Source organism: Cyprinus carpio, chromosome B13, assembly GCF_018340385.1.
Source record: "Cyprinus carpio isolate SPL01 chromosome B13, ASM1834038v1, whole genome shotgun sequence".
In the NCBI taxonomy this organism is placed as follows: domain Eukaryota; kingdom Metazoa; phylum Chordata; class Actinopteri; order Cypriniformes; family Cyprinidae; genus Cyprinus; species Cyprinus carpio.
In genome coordinates this window covers 2,892,800-2,911,649 of record NC_056609.1, presented here as the reverse complement: position 1 = coordinate 2,911,649, position 18,850 = coordinate 2,892,800, and the positions used below count along the sequence as shown (strand labels likewise).

Genomic DNA, 18,850 nt, shown 5'->3' with positions numbered 1-18,850 from the left:
GTCAGTACCTCATAAATAGGTAGCGTTAATTGCCTTTTTGGTAACTCCATGACTTAACTGACATTGCATGCACGTAGTTTATCTCGCGCTTTTATATGAAAGTGACCACAATAGATTGGTGGAACTATGATGTCACTTTGTAGGCAAAAACCCGGAAGCGAATTAGCATTTTAGCACTTCCGGTTCCATTGTCACAGAGTCAATGGGTTTTTTGAATGGGATTTTGGTTAAATCCCTAAAATAAGGTCCTTGGTTCACACAGGCTCAAGATACTTTCATGTTTTATTCTACGACATAAAACACACCAGTTACACCCCACTCGTGATTTTTTTTAAACTGTTATGTTTCTTAAAAAAGACGGTTGCTAACAAGCTGCTAAATGGGACTACAGGCGCTGTCGGAGACATATAACATTATCAATTTACAGTATTTTCCAGTCATAGTATAATTTGTAATACAATTAATTATAGAATAACCAATTAATTGTTTCCAGCATTTTCTATTGTTAGTCGATGATGTTATTTTGTTTTGCCCTGAAATGCAATACAAGTCTTCAGATGGAAGATGCTTGTTTGATCGCTTTCCTACTGATGCGGAGACTCTGGGTTCGTAAGGTAAACTCATATTACGATTATTCCATGTAAACACCACATTTACTGGCATAGTCACGGTGAAAGTGAAACTTTAACAGTACGATGCACAGTACTTAGCCACGTTAAATTTAAATGTTTACTGCCACACGAAGCTGTTAAAAAGCATATGACGATTTCCTAGAATCAAGGATAAAATAAAATTTTCTGATGCTTCACTTTATAGAAATCAATGCATTTACCAGTGCTGCCGCAAGCCATAGGGAATTACACTACCCTTGAAAGTTGAAAGGATATTACCACAAAATTACTCTTAGGACATTGCAAACTTTATTTTTTATGAATATAACTTAACTTGATGGAGGACGCACTCAGTCATTCAGACAGTCTCTCTCTTTCTCGCGGCGCTGTTAGGCATGTTTTGTGCCATTGATTGTCCTCGTCGTCATCTTCCTCAATAAAACATTTCTTCATGCTAGGGTGTCGCCAGTGAATCCAGTGGAGAGAAATCCCCTCATAACTAACTGCAAACTGGCATTCACATCTGCCTCCATTTTTGTTAGCAACGCCCCCAACTTCCAACGATCCAACCAATTCCCAAAGGACGAAATCAAGTCCCGTCCTCTCATTTCAAATGCCATTTCACTCGGATAGACGTCACAGTAGAGAAAAAAAAAGACAATCGCTACTTCCGTTTCATGCTGACTTTAATGTCTCATTTCAGTTTTAGTTTGGCTCTAGTTTTGTATTTATTCCAGTTTATATGAAAAAGGTTAATGTAGCATGGATTAAAATTCATATACAGAGTAAATCCTATAGGCATTTTGTTGAGGGAACCAGTGTCATGCTAACAGCCAATCCGTCTACAAAGTGACGTCATAGTTCGCCCACTCCATTGAAGAGAACACGCTGCGAGCACAGGACCATATCCGCACTCGCTTAACTCACACCTGGCGCAGAAGTGAAGAGGAACGCGCGTCTGAAACGTCTCCCATTCATAAAGAAAGAATCAGCAATAAAGAACCCCAAAAGTTAAGAGAACTCGAGGATCTGTTTAAGGAGGTGGAGTCAGCAAAGCTTGGAAGCTACTTACCCAGGCTTTCTTTCCTGGACACAGCATGGGGCATAACACCAATTATCAACAAACGTCTTTATAACCTTTAAGAGAAGTGGATGTCCCATGCAGCTTTCAGTTCCAGGTACCATTTCCTCCATTAACACTTCTCACTGGCTTTGTATGTAGGAAAGCCTACATGTGCTATGACCTATGTTTTGCATTGCACTAGTCTCAGACTCAAACCATTGGCTGAATGTCTCATGTCACACAAAAATGGACAACACAGTCTCACTCCCACCTTGTCACATATTGACGCTTGGTCAGGACACTTTTGCGTTGCTTTTTGACATACAGGGTACCCCCTCCCCCTTTTACGTCATTTTTTCCACATGCAGCGTCCTCCATTGCTTTAAATAAGAAACCCTTAGCACCAATATGCCGAAGCAAAAGGCTTATCGTCATGATTAAATTATATGTTGGGCAATAATACTGCCATTATTACATATATGTTGGGGTGTGATTTTTCAGTGTAAACAGTCACAACAGTTTTATTTATATTACACTATTTACACATTTAAGAGCAGGTAACCCAACTCCTGCCCCTAAACCTACCATTTGTCAATAAAACACAAAATATAACAGGTAGATACAACTACAGTCATAATTTATTTAAAAAAAAAAAAAATAATAATATTCCAAGTTTTTCGAGGCAAAAGGATTGATTTGTGTGAGGAATAGACGCGAATCGCCATCTCCGTCCACCGTAAAGCTCTTCCTGTGTGATGTCTCTGTGCGCAAATTCAAAAAATGCCGCCAGAAGAAGCCTTATTTCAGCCATTGGCTCTTGTTTGTCTCGTAACTGATTGCATCATGTTATGGGAGTATCTTTTTAAATGACATGTGATGTGAGCGTGTTAATGAAGCGGGATCATTTTAAGCGATTAAAACCTTATGTTTTACTTTCTTCTTTGCATAACGATATCGTATGGCTTCAGAAGACTTGGAATGCAACAACATGTTTGTAATGCTTTTATAATGCTTGTTTATGGTTGGTTTTTTTTTTTTTCGCAATAAATACCTGTGACTGTACTTTTATTTGCCCTTTACGTGTTTTATATTGTTCAGAAGTGGGTAGGTTTAGGGTAGGGGTGGGGTTAAATTTATATAAAAGTATAAATTTATATAGAATTATTTATATTTAATACAAACGCATATAAACCATTAAATTAAGACAAACAACCGAAAACAATGGAGGACACTGTGCTTCGAAAAATTACGCTAAAGGGGTACCTTGAGTGTCAAAAAATGAGGCCAAGGGGTCCTGAACAAGCGTCAATATATAGCGAGTTGGGAGTGAGACTGTGTTGAAATGGAGTTTGCGCAAATAACCAGCTCTACTGATTTGCTCAACAGTAAGCTTAATATCAACAGACAATGCCCTAATCACCTAAATAAATAAATAAATAAATAAATAAATAAAATATCCCTTCAAATAATCTTTACATCTTTAAAGGTGACATATCATGAAAATCTGACTTTTCCAGGTTTTAAGTGCTATTAAGGTCCCCGGTGTATCTACCAACCAAGGAAACGTGAAAAACATTTAACCCAGCAACTTTGTTTTGGTAAGCCTTTTTCTGCAAGCGTCTGAGAAAAGGAGCGCGCACGAATTCGCTCTCTTGGTGACGTGGCAAAGGGATCTCATTATAATATTACCACCCCTTAATCTGTAAGTTTATACCCACGGTGTACCAGCTCTAATGCCATGGTGAAAGTTTGAGCGAAACATACTAACTGTTCTGCCTTTGGCTGCACAGACGAGAACAGAACACTATTTAGTGGGAAAACAGAGCAGGAGGATACAACAGAGCAGTGGATTTATTGATTTATTTACTGTATATTGCTGCTGCCGGCCACACAGATCTAAAATAACAAAACAATTTATTTCCCCAGCAGTTTACCTTCACAGACATAAACCGACTGTTTTTGTAACTCGTGTGTTTTTAACATTAAACTTCTGTGTGAAAGAGAACTTTGGTTTAGTTACTCTCATGCTGTGACAGCCGTTTTCTGTGTGCTTCGGATGTGTTGCTCTCAGAAAACCGTATATCAAAAGTTTAAACTGATATGGTTTAAAACGCATGATTTCAGTGCCATAAACATGATAATCAGAACCAAAACAGATGTTTTTAGCAGTTCCAAGCTGTAATAGCACAGCTCTATTCTGGAAAAGGGGACGGAGAGCAGCAGCTCATTTGCATTTAAAGACACAGGGCCGAAAAACAGTGTGTATCTGCTTCCACTCAAAATAGGCATTTTCAAAATGATATAATACATGATCTGTGGAGTATTTTGAGCTGAGACATCACAGACACATTCTGGGGATACCATAGACTTATATTACATATTGTAAAAAGCGGCATAATAAGGGGCAAACATAACCCCAGGTATTTATTCAATACAGTGGCTAAATTAACGAAAAATAAAGCATCAACAAGTGTTGACATTTCCCAACAGCACAGCAGTAATGACTTTATGAACTACTTTACTTCTAAAATCGATACTATTAGAGATAAAATATAGGGCTGTCAAATGATTAATCATGATTAATCACATCCAAAATAAAAGTTTTGTTTACATAATATATGTGTGCATATCTGTGTATATTTATTATGTATATATAAATACACACACATGCATGTATATATTTAAGAAGAATATGTTATGTTTATATATAAATATATTTATATATAATATAAAAATATAAGAATATAAATATATAAATGTATATACATGTAAATATTTTCTAAATATATAATTTATGTGTGTGTATTTATATATACATAATAAATATACCCTGTACACATACATATATTATGTAAACAAAACTTTTATTTTGGATGTGATTAATCGTGATTAATCATTTGACAGCCCTAATAAAATTGTAACCATGCAACAATAAGATATAAAAAATCATAAAAAATCATTAAATAAACAAAATGAGGAACAATTCCACTCATTCTCTACAATAGGAGAGGAAGAATTGTATAAACTTGTTAAATCATCTAAACCAACATGTATGTTAGACCCTATCCATCTAAGCTCCTAAAAGAGGTACTTACCAAGATGGCCGCACGTGTGGGTTTTGTGTTAGTTTGTGTTAGTTTGTTAGTCTTTTAAATCGTTTTTGAAGTCGTTTTTGAAGATTACTAAAATTATAAGTGTTGTGTTTATGCCACTTAATTTTATTTCTATAAACTAATTGGAGACTGGAAACATCCCATGTTTGAAAAATGTGTACTTTTATGCCTACTTTGCTCCATGATATGGAGAATGAAATTGGTTGGTGGCGGGCCTTTCGCTGTTGAACGGGAGGACCCTCTTGCACCTGCTTCTGCACCTGCGCCATGTCTATGGGTTTTCGCGTAATGAAGCCACTATGGAGCGGATCGGGGAGCCGTTCATGGTTGGTGTGGATGAAATGTCGTCTGTTGGTCACGAGGGTCACACACCTGGGCTGTGTTTGTGGGTATCAAGTGCTGAGACCGCTGGAGAACGAACCGGAGATTTGGCTGTGTCGCTGAGAGGCTTTGAATTTTCCTCTTTATGGCCCGTTTGGATTGGTGATCCACCCCAAAGATTGTTTTGCCTTTTGGTCAGAGGAAATGGAAACTGACCCATTATGCTACATCTATTTGCGGCGGCAACAGTCCGAGCTGCGGGGTGGCGGCGAAGAGAAAGTGGTTTGTGCTTTTGCTACTGCTTTCAGATAACATTCATCCCAACCCAGGTCCAGAGTTGCCTCAACTTCAAACACCAGAGGAACTGAAATCAAGTAATGGTATACGATTTTTCCATCTTAATGTGAGAAGTTTGGTAAATAAGTTGGACGCAGTTCGAATCTGGGCAGATTTGACCGATGCTGATATCATAATTCTCACAGAGCCTTGGATGAAAAAATCAATTACAGATGATATGGTGCATATTAATGGTTATAATATTTTTAGAGCTGATCGTAGCAAAAAAAGGAGGAGGGTTTGCAATTTATACTAAGTAAATATGAATTGTATTTGTACCGACGTCAGTTAGTATTTTTAAAATGTTTTGAACTTTTAGCTATTAAAGTTTCTTTACTAAATGGGTCTGACATGATGGTTGTCGGTTGTTACCACCCACCTTCAGCTTCAAGTGAGGCAATTTTATTGCTTACAGATATGTTGCACAGTTGGTCTAACTTTGATTTAGTTTTAATGGGAGATTTAAACTGGGACTGGTTGTCTCAGTCATCGGACTCATTTAAGGACATATGTAACTCCTTGTGTTTGGAACAATTGATAAGTTCACCAACTCATCTAAATGGAAAGAGTATGAGCAAATCATCTTTGATTGATATTATTTTAACTCATATACCTCATGTTTTTTCTGCGATAGGAGTTTTTTGGTAATGACCTTAGCGCTCATTGTGCAATATCTTGTGTGAGAAATTTTAAGTTGCCTAAGAGTTCACCCAGATTTATATTAAACGACAGTTCAAACATCTTAATGAACAAGCTTTTTTGCATGATGTGTATAATAGTGACTTACAGTTAGTTTCGTCTATACCTGATGTGGTTGATGCTTGGGATTATTTTAAATCTACCTTTCTTAAAATTTGTGATAAACATGCTCCTTTACGTAGAGATATGGGTGAGTGGAAAAAATAATCCTTGGTTCAGTGAATCTGTTTCTAATCTTATTAAACAAAGAAATTTAGCCTGGTCCAAAGCAAAAAAAAAAAAAACAAATAGTGATGAGGACTGGTCCAATTATAGATTTCTACGAAATAAGTGCACAAAATTGATAAAAAGTTCTAAAAGTCAATATTATCTTAATCTAATTAATAATAACATGAACGATCCTTCTAAATTTTGGAAATTAACAAAATCTCTTGTAGGGTCAAATAAATCTACTGACTTTCCAAAAGTTTTAAAAGTGGACCCGGAGATTAATTACAGACAAGGCTGATATTGTTAATATTTCTAAATAATCATTTTGTTTCAGCTAGTTTGATAACAGGTACACAATAATTCGTTGATCACTGATGAACAGGAAATTGATGAGACAACAAATTATAATGAATCAGATTTATTTTCTTTTACCCCTATATTGCCCACCGAAGTTTATAAGTTACTTTCAAATTTAGACTGTAAGAAATCAGGTGGACTTGATAAAATTTAACCAGTTTTTTTAAAAGTGTCTGCAGATATTATTGCTGAACCTATTGCATCAATTTTTAATTGAGTCTATCCACTAATGTAATTCCAACATCTTGGAAATCAGCTATGGTTTATGCCATTATTAAAAGGAGGAGATCCCTCTGATTTGAATAATTATCACCCTATTTCTAAATTAGCCTTGAGTTGGTTTCAAAATTATTTATTTGATCGAACGCAATCTGTTGCTATAGATAATTATGTTTCACCCGTGCTAACAGTTGAGAAGGGTGTCCCGGAAGGTTCTTTACTGGCACCACTTCTTTTTTCTATTTTTTATAAATGAATTAGGGCAGGGAATAAAATCCGCAAAGTTACATTTTATGCTGACGATACAATAATTTATTCAGCAGCAGCCTCTCTTTCACAAGCTATTGAAATTTTACAGGATTCTTTTAATACTTTTCAGCATAATTTACTCAAAATTAATTTTAAATGTGAATAAAACTAGTACATTGTTTTTTCATGTAGTCGTTCCATGATCACTGCTCTGTCTATTCTTACTGTTGATGACGTGCATAAAGAGAGAGTAATAACCTACAAATATCTGGGAATATGGATAGACGAGAAGTTGGCATTTGATGTTCATATTGATTACTTAGTAAAAAGATTAAAACCAAGATTGGGCTTTCTCTTTCGGCAAAAAAAAAGTTTTTCCTTTGGAGCTAGATAGAAAATTATTCACAGTACTTTTTTACCCATTTTAGATTATGGTGATATTATTTATATGCATGCTTCTATTTATTTATTAAAAAGATTAGATTGCATTTATCATGCTGCTTTGCGTTTTATAAACAATGCTTGTTCACGTACACATCATTGTTTGTTATATAACCGTGTGTAGGCTGGACCTCCTTACATCAAAGAAGGAAATCACAATATAGATAGTATTTACAGTAAAGGCATTGTTGGGTATGCTGCCAAATTACATTACTAGGCTTTTATGCCTGTATAAAAAGAACTATAGCACTAGATCATCGATTGGCATTAAATTAGAAGTACCTAGGATACACTCAGAACATGGAAAATCAGCCTTCTCCTACTTCTGCTCCTTGGCTGTGGAATGAATTTCAAATTAATGCTCAACTAGAAATAATTTCTTCTTTGAATGTGTTTAAAAATATATTGCGATGTAAAATGAATGAAGTGTGTGACTGTTTTAATTAATTTGTTGACATATGATTGATTTAATGTTATTGTATTTACCTTGTCTGTTTAGAATTAGTTTTTTTTGTGTTGTTTTTGTAATTATGTGAAATTTTAATACGGCCATCTTGGCCAGGACTCCCTGGAAGAAGAGATTTCTTTTAATCTCAATGGGACCTTCCTGGAAAAATAAAGGTTAAATAAAAATAAATAAATAAAAGTCATAGATCTGCTTCTGACTATTATTAATTGATCATTGTCATTAGGATATGTCCCCAAAAACTGGCTGTTATTAAGCCTCTCATCAAAAAAAACTCAAACTTTACCCCAAAGAACTAGTTAATTAAACAGACCGATCTCGAATCTCCCTTTTCTGTCACGATACCTAGAAAAGGTATTATCCTCCCAATTATATTCCTTCTAAGAGAAAAATGGTATCTTTGAGGATTTTCAGTCAGGATTTACACCGTATCATAGTACTGAGACTGCTCTAATTAGAGTTACAAATGACACTCATCATTTTTACATTTACATTTAATCATATAGCAGACGCTTTTATCCAAAGCGACTTACAAATGAGAACAGTAGAAACAATCAGATCAACAAGAGAACAACAACGGTATACAAGTGCTATGACAAGTGTCAGTTAGTTAGTACAGAACACGTAGCCAGGGTTTTTTTTTATTTTTTTTTTTTTTTATAAGAATATGATAGACAAGAAAAAGAAAAGGTAAGTACTAGTATTAGTTGGTTAAGTGCAGGCGAAAAAGATGAGTCTTTAGATGTTTTTTGAAAATGAGTAAAGACTCAGCTGTTCGAATTGAGATCGGGAGGTCATTCCACCAGCTGGGCGCAGTCCAGGAAAAAGTCTGTGAGAGTGATTTTGAACCTCTTTGGGATGGCACCACAAGATGTTGTTCACTTGCAGAGCGCAAACTTCTGGAGGGTGCATAAGATTGAAACTAATGAGCTTAGGTATGTTGGCGCCGTGCCAGTGGTCCGTCTTTGGTAGGCAAGCATCAGTACCTTGAATTTGTTGCGAGCGGCTACTGGTAGCCAGTGTAACCTGATGAGGAGAGGAGTAACATGAGCTGTTTTTGGCTCATTGAAGACAACCCTCGCTGCTGCATTCTGGATCAGTTGCAGAGGCTTGATAGTACATGCAGGAAGGCCCGCGCCAGGAGAGCATTACAATAGTCCAGTCTGGAGAGAACAAGAGCTTGGACAAGAAGTTGGGTGCTTTCTCTGACAGGAAGGGTCTAATCTCCCTAACAGTTGTATAAGGCAAATCTGTAGGACTGGGTCATTGTAATAATATGGTCTGTGAAGCTTAACTGATGATCCATCACAACTCCTAGGTTTTCTGGCTGTCCTGGAAGGAGTTATGGTTGACGAACCCAGCTGTATAGAGAAGTTGTGATGAAATGATGGGATAGCTGGAACCACCAGCAGTTCAGTCTTAGTAAGGTTGAGCTGTAGGTGATGGTCATTCATCCAGCTAGAAATGTCACTCAGACAGGCTGAAATGCGAGCAACTACTGTCGGGTCATCTGATTGGAATGAGAAGTAGAGTTGAGTGTCATCAGCGTAGCAGTGATAGGAAAAGCCATGCTTCTGAATGACAGATCCTAATGACGTCATGTAGATGGAGAAGAGGAACCCCAGTAGCAAGTTGTTGTGACTTAGAAACTTCACCCCTCCAAGACACCATGAAGGATCTATCAGAAAGGTAGGAGTTAAGCCACTGGAGTGCGGTTCCAGAGATGCCCATCTTTCTGAGGGTGGACAGGAGAATCTGGTGTTTAACGGTGTCAAAACAGCAGACAGGTCCAGCAAAATGAGTACTGATTGTGGTTGTATCTCTCTATTAGTGCTACTGGATCTTAGCGCTGCATTCGACACTATTGACCACAACATTCTTTTGCATAGACTAGAAAACTTTACTGGTAATTAATCGAAGTTCATTAGAATGGTTCAAATCGTACTTATACGACTGCCATCAGTTCGTAGCAGTGAATGAAGAGGTATCATATCGATCACAAGTGCAGTATGGAGTACCTCAACGCTCAGTAATAGGGCTGTTACTCTTCACACTTTACATGTTATGCTTTCACTGTTATGCTGATGTTACTCAGCTTTTTATTTCTTCGCAGCCCGGCGAATCATACCAATTTGAAAAACTAGCAGAATGCATAGTCGATATAAAAAACTGGACGACGAGTATTTCTTATTGCTAAATTCTGAAAAAACAGAGGTGTTATTAATAGGACCTAAAACCTCTGCATGTAATAACCTAGAACACTAAGACTTGATGGCTGCTCTGTCAATTCTTCGTCATCAATTAGGAACCTAGGTGTGCTATTTGATAGCAGTCTTTTCTTAGAAAGCCACGTTTCTAGCATTTGTAAAAATGCATTTTTTCCATCTCAAAAAATATATCTAAATTATGACCTATGCTCTCAATGTCAAATGCAGAAATGTTAATCCATGAGTTTATGACCTCAAGGTTAGATTATTGTAATGCTTTATTTGGTGGTTGTTCTGCATGCTTAATAAACAAACTCCAGCTGGGCCAAAATGCAGCAGCTAGAGTTCTTACTAGAACCATGAAGTATGATCATATTAGCCTGGTTCTGTCAATACTGCACTGGCTACCTATTAAACATCGTATAGATTTTAAAATCTTGCTTATTACTTATAAAGCCCTGAATGGTTTAGCACCTCAGTATTAGAACAAGCTCTTGTTACATTATAGTCCTCCACATCCGCTGCATTCTCAAAACTGGCAATTTGATAATACCTAGAATATCAAAATCAACTGCGGGCAGCAGATCCTTTTCCTATTTAGCACCTAAACTCTGGAATAACCTACCTAACATTGTTCGTCTGGCCAGAGGAGAATTGGCCCCCTGACTGAGCCTGGTTTCCTCCAAATGTTTTTTTCTCCATTCTGTCACCGATGGAGTTTTGGTTCCTTGCCGCTGTCGACCTCTGGCTTGCTTAGTTGGGGACACTTCATTTCCAGCGATATCGCTGACTTGATTGCAAAGATACTATTTAAGTGACAGTGAAAGTGAAGTGACTTACAACCAAGTATGGTGACCCATACTCAGAATTCGTGTATTCAGAATTCGTTTAAACTGAACTGAGCTGGATGATGACCACTGAATTCAATGATGAACTGCCTTTAACTGAAAAATTTGTGTTTTCTATCGTCATTTTGCATTACTGACACATTATTTTCCTAATTAATGTTGTTCAGTTTGCTTTAACGATCTGTATTTTTAAAAGTGCTATATAAAGAAAGGTGACTTGACTTGATGAGAAGTCATTCGCAGAGTTTATGCTGAGGAACTTTGATAACTGTCAGGGCAAGCCAGCTTCTCCTGTGAGCTCAGGGAAAGAATGCTGGTGCTTACCCTCCTTCGATGTGTATCATCCAAGCTTGATCAAATTTGTGTAGTGTTTGACTCCAGTGCCCAGTTCCTTGGAGAGTCTTTGAACAATGTGCTTCTAACGGGCACCGATCTAAACAGGTTACTAAGAATCCTAATACGCTTTAGCACATGGCAGAATACCACATGAAAGTCCAAGACTTTAGCAACAGCCCTCTCCCCAGCCATTGCCATTTATGGCCTCAGATGTGCTTCCTGAAGTGGAAATGCTGTGCAACACAAGACATTTTAGCCATCTAGAGGTATTTCGTGTTGCATGGCGGGAAAGTACCCTATCCTACAGAAAAACATTAAAAAACTGCTAGATCTGATTACTTGTCATCTCTCTTAGAAGAAAACAAACATAACCCCAGGTATTTATTAAAAAAACATGGCTAAATTAGTGAAAAATAAAGCATAAACAGGTGTTGACATTTACCAACAGCACAGCAGTAATGACTTTATGAACTACTTTAATTCCAAGATCGATATTATTAGAGATAAAATTGTAACCATGCAGCCGTCGGCTACAGTATCACAGATATAGATCCCGAGGAACAATTCCACTCATTCTCTACTAAAGGAGAAGAATAATTTTATAAACTTGTTAAATCTAATCCAACAACATGTATGTAAGACCCTATTCCATCTAAGCTCCTAAAAGAGGTGATACCAGAAGTCACAGATCCTCTTCTGACTATTATTAATTCATCATTGTCACTAGCATATGTCCTCAAAACCTTCAAACTGGCCGTTATTAAGCCTTTCATTAAAAAAAACACAACTTGACCCCAAAGATCTAGTTAATTACAGACATACCACAAAACTCACTATTCTCAAAAAAATACTATAAAAGGTAATATCCTCACAATTATATTCCTTTTGTTTTTTAGAGAAAAACGGTATCTGTGAGGATTTCCAGTCAGGATTTAGACTGTATCATTGTACTGAGACTGCTCTCAGAGTTACAAATGACATGCTCTTATAATCTGATCATGGTTGTATCTCTCTATTAGTGTCTACTGGATCTTAGTGCTGTGTTCGACACTTTCGACCACAACATTCTTTTGAATAGACTACAGAACTTTGTTGGCATTAGTGGAAGTGCATTAGCAAGGTTCAAATCGTACTTATCTAACCGCCATCAGTTTGTAGCAGTGAATAAAGAGGTATCATATCGATCACAAGTGCAGTATGGAGTAGGAGTGGCCGGAATGAGTATCGGTACCGAACGGTTTCAAGGGGCAAACTCCAAATGGAAGTGATCATCCCTATGCCCTTGGAGTGGTTACTGTGAAGTGAGCAGGGCAAGTGCGTGCCATTATGCAGTCTTTTGGAATTCACTTGGCAAAGGGAGCGAGGTAATTTCCTCATTCTCTTCAGCTGGCATGTTCCCGTGACAACGCAGCACGGTAACCGTCAGCAGTTATCGTTGACTTGATTGCACAGATACTATTTAAACTGAACTGAGCTGGACGATGACATCACAGAATTCAAGGATGAACTGCCTTTAACTGAAAATTGAGTATTTACTATTGTCCTTTTGCACTGACACACTATTTTCCTATTTGACACTGTATAGCTTTTTGATACAATCTGTATTGTTAAAAGCGCTATATATAAATAAAGGTGACTTGACTTGAATCATGTTCAGATATTCATTGTGACAGACATAATAGTTTTAGTTTAATTGTGCAGGAGCATTTTTTGCCCCCTGGCTTCCATATGTAGTTAATATTGTGTTACATACTATTAAAAAAACAAAAACATAGGCGGTATATTAGTATATACAATGCAGTACGACAGCAGTGTGCTAATAATAAATTCTGAACAAAGCCTATCATTTTATAATAGCTCTTCACAATGTGCTGTTGCACACACAGATTTTGTTTATGGTACGTTATGAATATACTACAACACTTCTTGCTCATTATCATCATCAATTTGCCATCTTACCTAAAATCCACTGTTCAGAAAGACTGCAGCTCCCCTCTGTTTTTTTGCCATTATACTGTCCAATAAAGATTCCAGCCTGTCGGACACTCCGGCATACAGTTCCTCCACAAAGCTGAATGAGTTCTGTCAGGCTGTTGCAGGGGGGCTGGGAGTTTGGGGACACAAACATGGGCCGCTGTTGCTGGAACAGATCCTGCTGATGTTCCCCAGCAGAGAGATGCTGCTGCAGACGGCATATCTGTAAGAAAAGAGAAAATCTCATAATAGCTCTTGTTCTTTTACTAAATATTATGGGTAACATGCGCATAAGTCTATACATCAGGGGTCTCAATCAAAAAAAATGGTATGGGGCCGCTTCTGATATTCACTAATAGTAGGGCCATTTCAAACTTAAAGGGTTAGCTCACCCAAAAATGAAAATTTACTGTTAATTTACTTACCCTCAGCATATCAGGCAAAACAAAATTAATTTCCATGGCTCCTGACAAGATATTGAGATCTTATGAAGCTAAATGTGCAAGAAGCTGAATATTATTTACAACCTTATTACCTGTAATCCATAGCCTCGGATAAACGGTCTGGAGTGATGTCTGGTTCATAAATGAATCATTCTTGTGAACCGGTTCTTAGTGAACTGGATGAACCAGTTTACCAAATTAGACTAAACCATCTGTAACAGTTTACGGCTCAAACCAGCTTTTATCTACAAGTTACTAATCTAATCTAACTTTCGGACATGTCCTGCAGTCACTCTGACTCAAAAGTTTGTGGGAAAGAAAAGTATCACACTTCCCCATGTGCCTGAGGCTATGGATTCCAGGTAAAAATGTTGCAAATGTTTCTTGCACAGAACGATTGTTTTACTTCATATGATCTCAATATATCAGCCACAGGTATAAATGCTGTTGCCTGATTTTTCTTTTCTTTTTTTTTTTTATTGACTCTCAAAGGTCTGACACACCACATCAGGTCGGCCACAGTTGACCATTCATCTGCTTAGTTTTTTGTTTTTGGTACTAGTTGAACCCTGTTAAGGGCTTTTTGGCAGATTGTGCATGATAAAAAATTGAAAGTGGTCAAACTGAGCAAAGAATTCAAGATGGCACAGACAGAAGGTTGTTCAAATTTTATGTCATTTCACCTAAGCATTTCAATACGTGAATATATTTTAACAACATGAGCCTCTGGAATGAAGAAAATGATCAACATCATTAATGATGTAAATGGTAAGCAATCATAGTTTGGTTACCCCTTTTTGAATGATGAATATAGACTATTGATACCCATTTATATAGATCGTTATTTTCTTTCACATAGATGGTCCCTAATAGGCCATTGACCTTAGTCTTTGCATTGTGTTTTTAAACACAACTTTTTAGACCAGATGCAGCAGTTGCAGGTGATGCCACATGTGGCTTTTGTCGCTGCAAGGTTTCTGGCATTGGCTTGGCGTGTCAGGGCCCTCAAAGAGACAGTAGCTGTTGGACCAGCTAAAAATCTTCTTGACTCTTCTACTTTGGAAAAAAAGTCACCCACATCCTGGATGGCCCGAGGGTGAGTAAATTAACATCCCTTTAAAGGGTCATGAAACCCCGTTTCAGACCTGGTTAGTTCTCACCACAGTTTTGAAAAATGCTGCATGACTGGGCATGGTGCTCTGTGGGGTGGAGGGGAAGAGTGGGGAAGACAGACAACACAACAATGTCATCAGATTCAGACAGTTTTATTTTGCTTTCATTGAGTTAATATCATCAAAGCTTCCCTCAGAATACATGCTGTAATTCACTATAAATGGAACAATATGAACAAGTTTTTCCAGCTCACCATAGTTTACATAAATACACACATCCTGCAAAAATTAATCCACAAAATTAATGCAATTTGCATGGAAGAATGTACTGTTGTATCTTTAATACGTTTTGTAGGTCTTTTTTGCAGCATTTATATAAGCCTTTGATCAGTTACATCAAGAAACTGTAAAGGTTACACTTTTGGTTAGTGTTGAATAACGGAAGACCTCTAAGTTGAAGGTTCATTAACAGGAGCAGAGGTAAAAAGTTCAGAACTGAAAGAATGCAGGATCTTAAGAATAATGTAACATCAATATTAGGGGTGGGAATCACCAGAGGCCCCACAGTAGTTTTATCACAATACTTTAGCCACGATACGATATTTTGATTTAAAATATTTTGTGATATGGCTGATGATACACAGAGCAACTTTTTGAGCAAAGTTTGGGCAATATTCCCGTCAACGGGCAACCAGGTGAGAAACAGGGCCCATGACCAATCTAAAGTATCAAGATAGAAGTTTGTTACTCATTCTCAGTAGGAAAGCGCCCAAGCTCATTGTTTAAAAAAAGTTGCTCTGCAAATTTGCCCTGTGTCTAACCTGGTTACCCGTTGACACTAACATTAACCAAAGTTGCCCAGCAATATTGCTAAAAAAGTTCAGCCTAACGCCTGTTTCACACTGCAAGCGTGAGCAGTAACTAGTAAAAAACAAAAACTGCTCCTATCATGTCGTTTCAGTCATACTCAAATATAGAACGTGCCTTTTATAATTTATTTTATTTTTTATAATACTATACTTGGTATTTCACCCATGTTATAGTTTAGTGTTTCCATAAAATGTCTTATAGAAGCTGTCAATATGCTTTATGTCAATTTCTTCTTATAGAAGCTGTCAATATGCTTTATGTAAATTTCTTGTGATTAAGCTCCGTTTTTGTAACTGATCAGGAGAAATGTGAATTATTTGTTGGATTTCAACTAATCGTTAGGCTAAGTAAGAATTTCAAAATGTATTTATGTAGAGCTGAATAAAAAAAAGTAGGCTATGCATTTCTAGCAAATTGTAATTTAAATCTTAATAATTTGTTCTTAGAAGTTGTAAATATGATTTATTAAATGATTGTTTTGTGTCTGGGTTCGTTTTTTGTCCTTGTTTGTAATTTGTGCCTTGTACATTTTTGTAACTGAAGACCTGGAACAATATAATTAGTCATTCGTAAAAGTCACAATATTACTGTGATGTATTGATTTATTTAATTTTTATCTAATAAGATGAAGTTCTCAGTCTGTTTATCTTACTTAATTTAACCTACAAGCAGCTTGAAAGCTAGATGGTGCTATGAGGTCAACGGTCTACACACAGTAAAAAGGCATTTGATTTCAAGCTTTGAAATTAATTTAACTAAAAATTAAACTGGTAAAACAATCAGATCAAATTTTGTGTTCTGCAAATCAAAAACAGACCAAACTGATGCTATTTTTTTTCCACTTTTTAGGGACTGATTGTACTGACCTATACTGATTATAGTCAAGCTGATGATTCATGGGGCTTTTTGAGCAATGTTGCCAGGCAACTTCGGGCAAATGTTGCCATCAACGGGCAACCAGGTAAGACCCAGGGCCTACAACCAATCTAAATTATCCAAATAGAAATTTCTCATTAGCAAAGTGCCCAAGTAACATTGCTCAAAAAAAGTTGCCCCGTGTATCATCAGCCTTAGATTGTTTTTTGGGTCACTATGTTAATATTTTACTAACTTTAGATGTATGTTGTGCATCAGATGATTGTCTGTTAATTAGAAGGTATAGTCTTCTGTCAGTCACATCCATGCTGCCTCTGTAATTTTGACATGTCGATAAACTCATAGATATATGGAGGAATACAAATATAAATGATAGAGTGTACACATGGAGCAATGAAGATTTATCTAGACTTTCACAAATTGATTATTGGTTAGTATCTAAAAATATTGATAGAGATATCTGTGTTGATATAGTGCCCATTTCATCAATGGTTCATAATGCTAATCATCAATCATCTATCATTAATTTCTACTTTCTCCTGAAGCTATTAAAAAAAATAATGTTTTAAAAAAAAAAAAAAAAAAAAAAAAAAAAACAGTGTCACTAACTTATGTTCCTTTTGCCATTTTATAATTCAGAAGGATGCACACAGTCGGCACTTTTGTGAGCATTATGTGCCCTTTTACCGAGCTTACGCTGATGTAAACTATACAGCAACTGTGACGGGACCACTGTGCTGTTTTATTTAATAACAACTTACAAAGTTGCACTTTAAAAATAAACAAATGGGCGATAAATTACTTCTGGAATATCTACCACTGCATTGGACAGATGTTTAACTCATCTAAAATGAAAAAAAAAAAAAAAAGCGAAAGAAACTTTTTTTAAATGTAATAATTCATGCTTTGAAGGGTTAAACAGTTTCCGTATTTATGTTTTAATTAATACAAAGAAGACAAAAATGTCCCAAAACTGTAAATGACAAACCATTTCATCAGAATAAAAGGGACAGAGCTTTTGCATGCTGTAAACTCTGTAAAAGAAAAATAAGGACATTGTGTAATTTCCTTCCTCCAGCAACTTCCTTATGACATTAAATGAACAACACAAACAGGAGCCCTCCCACGCAATGTAATGCGGAGATATGATTCAGCCCCTGCACCTGAGCGACGACAGGCCTTCCTTTGCAATTTCTGTTCTGATTTTGGGGGAAACATTTAATTTTAAATGTGGCAGTGTGTTACTGATAGATGAAAGCATTATCATACTGATCTATGAAGAAAAAAAACAAACAAAAACAAAAAGAACAATACAAAAACAAACAGCACCAGACATTTCTAAACACTAAATAGGTGCAATTTTTTTTTTAAGTATATTCTCTTTTTGGACCGAGGAGAACGTTTTACGTTTTGGAAATGTGTTTCCCAACCCTGTTCCTGGAGATGTGTTTGATAATGTTTACTGTGTTTAATGTGTACTGCTGGTGCACCTCCAAGAGTACCCAATACGTAAGCTTTTAAACCTAAAATAATAAACAGTGAATAACATTAAATTCATTACGATATGACTACTTTAAATAATACACAAGTTTAACATTTGGTACACTGATTTGTAAAAAGTGGAATAAAACAAATAAATAAAAAATTGTTCGGGTACATTTCCAGTGAAAACTGTGACGCACTATAGACCGAAAAGAAGCTTTGATCATCATCATAAACCAATGTTCTCTCAGGTGGTTAATGGAAGTGACGACAAGAACTTGATATCCAAGCAGGAGACACCCAAGGGGTTAAAAGACAAAACATCCTCTGAGCGGAATTATTTCCTCCCTCAACACCTGCCTTCCCCTTCCTCCATGTCAGCTTTTCAGGCCAGTATACTGTGATCATCTGAAATGGGGAAATGCTATGACAAACTGGCCTAATATTATTCTATTTTTACATTTCCAATACTAATGCAGAATCAGACTTCAATTTAAATTTAATATAGCCTGAATGTAATTTTAAAAACCTTACAAATCTTTTAATTAACCATAAGTCATTAGTTTAACACCTTTTACAAAGCAATGCCAACAATTAATACAAAATGTTTAATTACA

At 36.5% G+C, this 18,850-nt stretch overlaps 1 protein-coding gene across 1 annotated transcript in view; it reads right to left on the bottom strand.

Moving 5' to 3' along the window:
- The window catches only part of mcph1 (microcephalin 1), a 103,461-nt gene that overhangs the window by 3,201 nt on the left and 81,410 nt on the right, over positions 1-18,850 (bottom strand). The window contains exon 15 of the mRNA XM_042736249.1: positions 13,436-13,673. Within this exon, the coding sequence (XP_042592183.1) occupies positions 13,436-13,673 (238 nt within the window). The remainder of the gene's footprint in view (positions 1-13,435; positions 13,674-18,850) is intronic.